The sequence below is a fragment of the Octopus sinensis genome, linkage group LG14 (genome assembly GCF_006345805.1).
Source record: "Octopus sinensis linkage group LG14, ASM634580v1, whole genome shotgun sequence".
NCBI classification, from domain to species: Eukaryota; Metazoa; Mollusca; class Cephalopoda; order Octopoda; family Octopodidae; genus Octopus; species Octopus sinensis.
Window position 1 is genome coordinate 18,551,691 of NC_043010.1, and position 12,906 is coordinate 18,564,596.

The 12,906-nt window shown below is 36.9% G+C and overlaps 1 protein-coding gene across 2 annotated transcripts in view; it reads left to right on the forward strand.

The window, feature by feature from the left end:
• The first annotated feature begins 468 nt into the window (after positions 1-468).
• LOC115219220 (uncharacterized protein C20orf194 homolog) overlaps positions 469-12,906 on the forward strand; it is a 70,143-nt gene continuing 57,705 nt past the window's right edge. Inside the window, exons 1-3 of one of the 2 annotated variants that reach the window (XM_029789353.2) lie at positions 469-581; positions 4,111-4,178; positions 4,926-5,016. In XM_029789353.2, the coding sequence (XP_029645213.1) occupies positions 559-581; positions 4,111-4,178; positions 4,926-5,016 (182 nt within the window). In that variant the 5' untranslated portion in view covers positions 469-558. Of the gene's footprint in view, positions 582-4,110; positions 4,179-4,925; positions 5,017-12,906 lie in introns of those variants that run through there. The other variant, XM_036508710.1, reaches the window with a different exon arrangement.

Genomic DNA, 12,906 nt, shown 5'->3' on the forward strand with positions numbered 1-12,906 from the left:
TGGGTGACAATTTCATATGACACCGCTAGAAAAAAATGCCGTTCAAACCGAAAAGATTCCATACATACATACATACATACATACATACATACATACATACATACATACATAGGTAAGTACGTTCATACACGCATACTTATACATACACACAAATGCACACACATATCTACATACATAGATACACACGCACACACAAATAAATGCATACAGACATATACACATACATACAGTTACATTACATACATGCACGCATACATACGTACACAGACAGACAGGCTGACAGACAAGCGTGCATGCAAGCATACATACTATGAAAAGAGGTAAGTAAAACATAAGCAGTGAGGAAGAGTATGAGGTAGTCACACTACGTCGGCTGAAGATTAGTGAGCCTCGATCCCGGTTTGTTGTTTCGTTGCTATAGCAACAGAACTACCTGGTGCGCGTTTCAGTCTTCCATTTTGACATTGATTTTTATCTCTCTCTCTTTCTCTGTCTATCTCTCTCACTCTTTCTCTCTCTCTATCTATCTATCTATCTATCTCCTTTTTTAAAACAAGAATGGATCCCATACCGTTTGTTAGGTAAGTGACCTGCTGTTTAGCCCCAAGAAGGCCGTCAGTAAAATCTTTGTATGTATATATACCAAAGGCTTTCCAGCCATGACTATCCCTTTTGTCGCACACGTAGTGCACTCACACTCATGCATGTACGTATGTTGTCACGTATACGTATCTGTTTGTCTGTCCGTTCATTTATGTTCTTATGTACGTTGATATTCAGTTTTATTTCAAGATTTCTTGCGCATAGAGCAAGAACCGGTTTCTAAGCTTGATCCACGTCTCCTTCATCGGAACTTTAAACAACATCCAGAAATTATTTGTGTGAAGTATTTGGAGTCAGTGCGTGTGCAGGACTGCATGTTTCGTTTCATGTATACATTCTCATGCATATAATTGCATGTCTAGACCTGCGCATACATACTTAAATGATAAACTTCTGAAAAGTTTCGGGCGCAGGCGTGGCTGCGTGGTAAGAAGCTTGCTTCCCAACAACATGGTTGCGGGTTCAGTTCCACTGTGTAGCACCTTGGGCAAGTGTCTTCTTCTATAGCCTCCGACTAACCGAAGCCTTGTGAGTGAATTTGGTAGACGGAAACTGAAAGAAGCTCCTCGTGTGTAAGAGAGGAAGGGCTTTTCTTATATATATATATATATGTGTGAGAGTGTTTGTGTCTGTGTTTGTCCCCCACTACCGCTTGACAACCAGTGTTGGTGTGTTTACGTCCAGGTAATATAACGGTTCGGCAAAAGAGACCGACTGAACAAAACTAAGGCTTAAAATAAGTTCTGGGTTCGATTCGTTCAGCTAAAATTCTTCAAGGGGTCCCTATCAGTCTAATGATGACAGAAATAAAAGACATTTGGACAATTCCATTGATGGCTTGTATCTTGTAATCTCCGAATTAACTTTCTCCATTCTGGTTCTGAGAAACCTAATTTCTGAAGATTGGTGCTGTTTTTGTTACAAAACCCAGAGTTCCAATAATTACTGGTATAAACCTGAACTTGTAATCTGGAAAGAGTAGGTGTAAGTTTCTCAATAGTTCAGTGCAGGTGTTGTCTTCCTCGCTGATCTTTAGCTTTATGTTATAGGTTCTCAAAGTGGGTGACCCCCACCCCCACCCCCGTGGGCGGTGAAAGGGTCTAGGTGGGCACTGGTGTCGGGGGAGGGGGCGGTAGAGAAAAAGGAGGAATTGGGATGAAGGCAGTGGATTGGGGGACGCTATGAATTTATAATATTATTATAATATTGTATACAAATTATATAATATTATATTAAATATCAAAAGATTTACAGTATATTTAAATTAGTAAAATATAAAATATTTATTTATATATGAAAATAGGGGTGGGGCGCTGGGGGTATTTTGTGGCCATGAGGGTGGCTGTGGTCCCAAAACTTTGAGAACCTCTGCTTTATGCTGACATCTGCTGGGCAGGTGATTTCCACAACCCTACACACTTCTCTTCACTGTCCCAAGTTAGCCTCACCGATTATGTCTGCATTTATGTGCATGTTTGTTATTTTTTAGTGGCTTTTTTTTTTAGTTTTATTTCCCCTTTGCAGAATCCAAGCCGGTCCCTAACAAAGTGACTCGTTTTCTTTTTCTTTTTTGTTTTTTTTTTATCTGTTTCAGTCATTTGACTGCAGGCATGTTGGAGCACCGCCTTTAGTCAAACAGATCGACCTCAGGATTTATTTTTTTTGTAAGCCTAGTACTTATTCTATCAATCACTTTTGCCGAACTGCTAAGTTACAGAGATGTAAACACACCAGCATCGGTTGTCAAGCGATGTTGGGGGGACAAACACACACACACACACAAACATATACCTATACACACACATATACATATGTGTGTGTATACGACGGGCTTCTTCCAGTTTCTGTCAACCAAATCCACACACAAGGTTTTGGTCGGCTTGAGGCTATAGTAGAAGACACTTGCCCAAGGTACCATGCAGTGGGACTGAACCCGGAACCATGTGATTGATAAGCAATCTACTTACCACACATATCACTGAGTTTATGTGTGTGAATTAACTTAAGCTCTTCTGATGAGTCTTCAAGTCACTTGAGAACATGAGTGTATCTTTCTTTACTGTTTCTGTATGTGTGTGTGAGTGTGTTTCAGAATGTGTATGTGTGGTTGAGTGCATGTATTTAGTCCCTGGAACATTTCTGGACAACTTCTGATGTCATTGGTCTGGCTCCTATTGTGTGGTGTCCTCATCTTGGTTGTTACTTTGCACTATGTTTTGGCTGTGTTCTTCAGGTGTCTTGTGATTTACCTTAGTGCCTTGTCTGGAATTGAACTAAGAACCTCTAGCTAACTGCACTACATTAACTAATGCCTTTATCCACCATGCTATGCCTATATGCAGTGTCAGGGTGAATTTCTAAGGCTTATAAAATTCCATTAATGTCCTATATCATCTCCATATTATCCAGTCAGTACAGAGTGGACATAAGACATGTTCCAACACTGGTCAGTCGGTCAGTCCAACCACCCTTAGGTTGCTTTGTTATCATAAATGTTTGGCACTGAAATACAAATAGTTGGGGCTGTTTTAGATCCCTGTTATCCTTCATTATTTTCATTTAGCTAATCGAGGGATCTTTCCAAACTTTTTATAGAATTGACCTTAGAAATCTCAATCCAGTTCCAAAGTTCTGTGACCTGCAAAAGCTGATTCCAGTCTCCTGTCCAACCATGGTGCATTTAGTCATAATTCCACATATTGACCAGTGGTTGAGTTTCTCCTCTTCATTACTGCTATGATCTTTTGCCAAAAAAGGGCGATTCTTCACATTCATCCAAAGAAGATAACCAATTTTTTACCATGCTTGATTTCGTGGCAAAAATGTTGACCAATAATATACTTTATATGAAAGATGAATAGTCACCTTATGCCAATGTGATTGATTTTGGCATTACATTTGTGCACATATGTCTGTCTGTCTGTATGTATGTATGTATGCGCATCTATGTATGAATGTATGTCTGAGCGTATGTATGCATGCGTATGTATGTATGCATACATGTATGTATGCATGCATGTATGTATGTCTGTGCATATGTATGCATATGCATGTATGTATTATGTATGTATGCATGATGTATGTAGTATGTATGTATGTCTGTACGTATGTATGTATGCATGCATATGTATGTATGCATGCATGTATGTATGTATGTATGCATGCATATGTATGTTTGTATGTATGCATGCATATGTATGTATGTATGTATGTATGTGTGTGTGTATATATGTTTGTATGTATGTATGCATATGTATGTATGTATGCATGCATGCATGTATGTATGCATATGCATGTATGTATGTGTGTGTATGTATGTATGTGTGTGTGTATGTATGTATGTATGTGTATGTGTATATATGTTTGTATGTATGCATGCATATGTATGTATGTATGCATGCATGCATGTATGTATGCATATGCATGTATGTATGTATGTATGTGCTAACATATCCTTGTGCGAATGTACACACACATCTCATAAACTCATCCATCTTCATCTTCCAGTTGCAGTCGTCTTAGACAAGTCCAACAACTCCTTGGTGGTGAATTAGATGCTGTCTTGTGTATTACAGGTGAGTATTACAGTAGGTGTGTACCATCACAAGTGAGTATCACAACAGGTATCATCCAATTCTATATTTAAGAGATGAGGAATTATTTACATTATTTACATTTTACAGATATTTGTCCTCATCTTGTTTGTTGTTAACACAACATTTCGGCTGATATACCCTCCAGCCTTCATCAGTTGTCTTGGGGAAATTTCGAACCTGGGTTCTCATTCCTAAGGTATTTTTTGAAGTTGTTGTTGTTGTTGGTGGTGGTGGTGGTGGTGGTGGTGGTGTTGAAGTGTATAAAGGTGACACTGGAATTCCTCTTCACTTTGATCCCATCCTTAGGTGAGCAAATGGGGCATATGGCATAGTGGTTAAGAGTGCGTGCTCTTAACCCCAAGATTCCAAGTTCAATTCCAGGCAGTGACCTGAATAATAATATAATAATAATAATAATAATAATAATAATAATATAATAGTAACATCGAAAAATACCTTAGGAATGAGAACCCTGGTTCGAAATTTCCCCAAGACATCTGATGAAGGCTGGAGGGTATATCAGCCAAAAGGTTGTGTTAACAATGAACAAGATGAGGACAAATATCCATCAACTGCAAATACTGTAAATAATGTACCAATTAATTATGTCCTGATGTAATTACTAATTAAACTCCCTGACTTCAGTTGTTGTAGTTCTTTATAAATATTTGGTATTTATCTGTTTCAATCTTTCCTTCTCTCTCTTTCTCTCGGTCTCCATTCAAGGTATTGACAGTTTATATAACAAAGGTTGTCATCAATTGTCAAAATACCTCTTCTTTGATGCCTTTGATCAGAAGCAGACAGACAGCAAGAGGTAAGTGTTTGTCTTTTTAATCTCTTGGAAATCCTTTGGGATTTATAGCATCCAACCACAATCACCACTACGGTGATGGAGTCAGGAAAGTGTGGTACATGTCTATAATATTCAGGTCTCTCACTCGATACACTCACACATACAAGGTCTAATCCAAAAATATGAAGACTGTTGCTATGGTAACAGAGCTAAGGTACGTACTCAGAGAGAAGCCGTTTGGCACAGATTGACTGAGGACTCTTTCATGCATAGACACTAAGTTTTTACATTCTTACTCATTTCTCTTGTTTAGAGCAGTGAATAGAAGTCAAGTGTGTTGGGTGTTTTGTGGCCCAACACCCAGGTGCGACCGACAATCATGGCTTTGTTTACATGTACAAGCTCTGAAATTGCCACAGTTATCCCCTCTTCTCACAGTGGGGAACGTGGTCCCAAGGATTAGGTCAGGTTTCTAAGCCATTCATGGTTTCACCATTCATTTACGGCATGAACTTAGCCCCTGCATGGTTTAAGCTTTGAGCCCAACATATGACTGGTACTAATGGGCCAAAAGAAAAACTGAGAATGGGATGAGCTGTAGTGTACGAGAGTGACAACTATGTTGAGATGAGAATGGGTTGGACACGAAAAATGGTAGAGAGCGAAAGCTGGGAAAGATTTGGAAGGAAATGAGGAAGACGGCAATGAACACACATACACACACACACAAATACTCACACAACAGAAACATATACACATATATGTACAATGATGTAATATTCATATGCATACAAAAGCAGTCTTGTATAACAAAGGCACATATATACACGCACAATGTAAAATCCACATACATCAATATATATATGTATATATATATAATGTATGTATATGTATATCATATATATATATATTATATATATATATATATATATATATATATATATATATATATATATATATATACATATATATACCTTTTATTTTATATACGTATACCAGTGCCAGCTGACTAGTCCTGTACTAGTGGCACGTAAAAAGCACCATTCGAGCATGATCATTGCCAGTGCCACCTGACTGGTTCCTCTGCTGGTGGCATGTAAAAAGCATCCACTACACTCTCGGAGTGGTTGGTGTTAGGAAGGGCATCCAGCTGTAGAAACCTTGCCAAATCAGATAGGAGCCTGGTGCAGCCTTCTGGCTTGCCAGTCTCCAGTCAAACCATCCAACCCATGCCAGCATGGAAAGTGGATGTAAACGATGATGATGATTAATGATATATATATATATGACATATATATATATATAATATATATATATTATATATATATATAATATATATTTATTTATTTATGTATATATATATATATCTTTTATCTCTTACTTGTTTCAGTCATCAGAATGTGGCCATACTGAAGCACCACCTTGAAGCATTTTAGTCGTACAAATTGACCCTATGACTCGTTTTTTCTTTAAGCCTAAAACTTATTCTATCACTCTCTTTTGCTAAACCACTAAATAGTGGGGACATAAGCACACCAACATCGGTTGTCAAGCATGGGAAGCAAACACACACACAGAGTTTCCATCTACTAAATCCTCTGATAAAGTTCTGGTCAGCTCAAGGCTATAGTAGAAAACATTTGCCCAAGGTTCCATGCTGTAGGACTGAACCTGTAACCATGGAGTTGGGAAACAAATGTCTTACCACCCAGCCATGCCACAACCACTTGGCCAATAGAGATATTTACTACACCACCACCATCACTAGCATTAACTTTACATACATCATGGAAACCTTACATACATCAAAGCTGAAAGGTACACACAAGATGTGGCCCTTCAGTCGATCAAGAAGGAGAAAGACTCCAAATAAAGAACTGATTCAGGGCATCACAACCCATCCATGCCAGGATGGAAATCAGATTTAGATGACAACGACACTGATGAAGACAATTATGACAAACACAAGAATGACTACGAGGTGATGGAGGGGGGAGGCTTTCACCTTTAAACACTCAGGACATTACAGGACATGCAGAGAGAGCTGGAGGTGGTGGTGGGGTGCAGGCAACACTGGACTGTTAGTTTACTTATTGATGATAAAAGTGAAGTTGGATTTAATGGGATTTGAACTCATAGTACAGGGGATCAGAACAAATGTCACAATGCCTTCTATCAGACATTCTAACAACTATGCCAATCAGTCACTTCATATGTATGTGTGTGTATACATGTGTATGCATATATGAATGTGTGTGTGTATATATAATATATATATATATATATATATATATATATATATATATATATATATATATTATAATATATAATATATTATATATTATATATATATATATAATATATATATATGTATATATAATATATATATTATATATATATATAATATATATATATATATATTATATATATATATATAGATATATAATATATATACACATAAGGTAAATGTGTTGACACTGCCGGATTGAATGGTACTGCCCAGGTGTCGAAACCATAATGACATCCATGAGGCAGCTGATGATGGAGGTATGTTGGATTGTTGGTATAGCTGTTTTTGTATGTGGAATAGTACTATAACACATCCTTTTGATGTATATATATATATATATATGTATGTATGTATATGGATGTATATATTATGTGTCATATATATATGTATATATATGTGTGCGTGTGTGTGTATGTATGTATATATATATATGTGTGTGTATGTGTGTGCATGTATGTGTGCATGTGTATGTGCATATATATATATATATATATACATACATGCCCACATACATACACACCACACACAGGCACACACACACATAAATGTATATATATATATATATATATACATACATATATATATATACACACACACACACACACACATATATATAGACATACATACATATATATATACAAATACTTTATTAATAAAGCTGCCTGGAAAGGCCTCACAAAAACTGTTACTCAGAATTTCACGTTCCCTTTCGTCGGGAACATGAAACTGTGAGTAATAGTTTTCGTGGTGTCTTTGCAGCTTTATCAATAAAAGAGTTTTACTCTACCACCGGTATTCAAGTACTATGTTTTTTCCACCTTGTTTCACGTTAAAGTGCTTACTCTGGTATGTGTGTGTGTGTGTGTTTGTATTATGTAAACATATATGGATCCATATACATATATATATAATATATATATATATATATATATATATATATATATATATTATATAATATATACCTAGATAGATAGAGATACATACACGTGTACATACATACACATAATCACACATACACACACAGAGACACACATAAATACACATTCTTATATAAATATTTATTTCCCTATGTTTATCTTTTACCTAATGTCATTAATATAGTTAATAATTTCGTCTTTAATAATTAATTAAATTTGTCGATTTTCCCCACCATTTCCACTAACCCCCATCACATCTTAATTGTATCAATACCAATCACCACTAACGACATCATCACCTCCAATGTTCCCCCCCCCACCACCACCACCCCAACCATCAAGCCTTCCATCACGCATACTTCCTCTCTAGACAATGGAATCTAATGTCAGAATGATTTGTGGACTTAACAGTCATTTAATATATACATGTATATATATGTGTGTGTATATATATATATATATATATATGTGTGTGTGTTTATATATATATATACATATATATATATATATATATATATACATATATATATACATATATATGTATATATATACATATATATATATATATGTATATACATACATATATATATATACATATACATATATATATATATATATTGAATGTATATCTTATATATGTATATGTGTATGTGTGTATATATATATGTGTGTGTGTGTGTACATATATGTGTATGTATGTGTATGTATATATATACATACACATACATACACACACACACACATATATATATATACATACACACACATATATATACACACATACATATATACACGTATATATGACATACATAATATATATATTCACTTTCTTTACATCACACCTAACACTCGATACATACATACATACATACATACATACATGCATGCATACATACATACATACATACATGCATGCATGCATGCATGTATGTATGTATATATTATGTATCGTCAGTGAATCATACATCCAGAAAAAACACTAAAGAATAGAGCAGTAGATACAGTATATATATACATATATACATTATGTGCCTGTGTGTATATAAGTATGGGTGGGGGCTGAAAAGTTGCTGGTTTTGGGTAAAAGAAAATATGGGAGGATCAGTTAATTAGGATTTTAATCAACATGTCAGATTCACACACTTATTGCTGTGGTCCTTTGGTTTTTCTAAGCCCTGTAAAAGAACTCAAGACTGGTGGGCCTCCAGCCAGGCCTTTCGAGATACCCCTAAAACCAGGAATTTTTCAGCATTATATATGTGTGTGTGTGTGTGTGTGTGTGTATTGCTTTGAACAGCAAACTATTATGTTTATACTCATATTGAATTTATATATACTTGTATGTATCTGTTTGTGTGTATGTGAGTGTGTGCATGCACGCGTGTATACACACACTCACACACACACCATATATGCATATATATATATATATATATATATATATATAATATATATATTATATATATATATATGCAAGCATAGACACACTTACACACACATACAACATTGTTTTAATGTTTACTTTCCCATACTTGTTTGAATTGAAACAGATTTTTCTCAGGCTGGATGCTTTTCCTGCCACCAACTCTTACCCGTTTCCAAGCAAGGCAATATTCCTTGCATGGTCAAACATGTTTTCACAGGAGGTGAGAAACAAATGGCACTGCTTATACGACAGTGACACTCACTTACAGCTATTACATGATGTGAAGAAAAGGATGCATAAACACACACACACATACATACACAGAGCAGAAGTTCTACCATTGCACCAACCATCTTACAAACAATAACTCTGAGCACCTTTTCAAACTCCACTCGTCTAACACCCATGGACATGTTTACAAAGTCAGAAAACAGCACAGCTCCCATGACTTTCGGAAACATTTTTTCACGCTAAGAGTTGCTGAAGCATGGAACAAACTGCCGGCATCAGTTGTTAGTTGTTGGAACACTGCATCCTTCAAAGCTTCCATGCTTCCTAAGATTCGCCAACTCTACACCTGATTTTCTCCCCTCCATACACATGCAAGCATGTATCTGACTCATACACTGTTCGCTTCCCAGACATTTGTACATTACTGCATATACTTTATATGCACTTTTGACAAATTGTGGGGCACCTGAGCACTGTATACAATAATTTCATTATTTTTATTTTTTAATCCTTCAAATTGTTCCATCCATTTTAGAAGCTTTCTTCTCTTTATTAATTCATAAGAGTTAATAAACTTTGAGAGAATGAGAAATAATTTATTCTTAACAGTGGAAATTGAAATAGATAAAACTATAATTGTTTACAGAAGATGTGGGTTTGAATCCAACAAGCAGTTTTTGACTTTATTTCATCCTAGGGTTTTTTTAACCTGATATCTACACTCTGTTATTTATAGCTTTATCCACTTCAAGGCAGATCATTCCAAAAAGAATTATTTCACATTGATAGCTTCCGTTACCTAGGTGACCAAGTCTGTAGTGGGGGCGAATACTCAGAGAGTGTTACCACTAGAATAAGAATAGCCTGGGCATAGTTCAAAAAGCTTCTACCCCTACTGGTGACGAAGGGCCTCTCACTCAGAGTGAAAGGTAGACTGTATGATGCATGTGTGCAAACTGCCCTGCTTCACGGCAGTGAAACATGGGCCATGACTGCAGAGGACATGCATAGGCTTGAAAGAAATGAAGCTAGCATGATCCGCTGGATGTGTAATGTCAGTGTGCACGCACGACAGAGTGTAAGCACCCTGAAAAAAATGTTGGACATAAGAAGCAGCGGATGTGGCATGCAAGAGAGACGTTTGCGTTGGTAAGGTCATGTACTAAGGATGGATGAGGAGAGATGTGTGAAGAAGTACCACTCCAAACAGTTGAAGGATTCCGGGGTAGAGGTAGACCCAGGAAGATATGGGATGAGGTGGTGAAGCATGACCTTTGAATGCTGGGCCTCACAGAGGCAATGACAAAAGACCGAGACCTCTAGAGATATGCTGTGACTAAGAAGACCTGGCAAATAAAGTGAGTTCCCAGCTGTAACCTACACCAGTATCACATAACCAGCCCACTCAAAAGTACCTTGGATTGTAGGGTGACCTGCTGTACTTGAGGAGACCTATTGAGTCAAGTACATCAACATCAAAATCAAAATAAAATCAAATGGAAATTGTAGTTGTGGTCCCTGTGTCAGTGGCATGTAAAAAGCACCATCTGAATGTGGGCGATGCCAGCACCGTCTTGACTGGCTCGGAGTGATTGGCGTTAGGAAGGGCATCCAGATGTAGAAACACTGCCAGATCAGACAGGAATCTGGTGCAGCTTCCTGGCTTCCCAGAACCTGGCTGAACTGTCCAACCCATGCTAGCATGGAAAACGGACGTTAAACGATAATGATGATGGTGATGATGTGTGTGTATATATATATATATATTTTTTTTTTTTAAGTTTCAGCTCGGAGCTGCGGCCATATATATATATATATATTATATATACGTCTTTGTATGAGTGTGTGCATGTGTGTTTGTGTGAGGATATGCACATAGATGTATGTATATGTGTGTGTAATATTTCAGATGGAATCATCAACATTGTCGTCGTCATCATCATCATCATCATTTCAAGCATGAAAACTAAATACCAGAGTGATAGAAAGTTAAAACAACAAAGTGAATAAGAGATAGAGTGAGAGCTTCAACAAGGTTGTCAACAGTTGGTGAATCAATTGTGTTTTGCTATCAACAGATAAGGGAATCCTCTACAGTGTATCACTGTTAATTCTTTAATCTTTAGCTCAGATAGGAGGAAGGAATCAGAGTAGAAAGAGGGGAGGGTGAGAGATAGGGTGGAAGAGAGAGAAGGGGGAGAGAGAAAGGGAAAGATAGAGGAAGGGAGAGATTGAGATGTCACAGTGACATGCATTCACAGATACACACAGTTACATGCTTATGTGCATACATACACACATACATACAAACATACATACCTACACATACATACATACACACGTACATACATACATACATACACATACGTACATTCATACATACATACATACATACACATATGTACATTCATACATACATACACACATACATACATACATACATACATTCATACATACATACATACATACACACACACACATACATACATACATACATACATACATACATACATACATACATACATACATACATTTGGAAAGCAGAAGCAGCCCAATGTACTGATTCCATGATTTATTTATTTTCATCAACCATAAAGAGTAAGAATGGTTCTAGGTTTCCAACAGCCTGGTCCCTGGTTCACTTCTGATGGTCTCAGTAACAAACAATCACCTGTCTGTGTAACTAGGACTAAATGAATACCAGAAGGTATTTTTGTGCATGTAATGAGGACAACCTTGTCCACAGTTCATCTCCCAAATTCCACTCACAATTATTGATTAGTTGAGGTTAGGGCAAAAATACAATTGGGGGAGAGGTTGTGAACATGGAGGTGGTCCACAACATCAAGGCTATCCCAGAGCTGTACATCATTGGTGGGAGTAGAGAGGATGTTATTCAGACATGTGTTGTGATAGTAAAGATCACTTGGTAGAGGCACATGGCCTAGTGGTTAGAGCAGCGGACTCGCGGTCGAGGGATTGCAGGTTCGAATCTCAGACCGGGTGGTGTATGTGTTTATGAGTGAAAACACCTAAGCTCCACACAG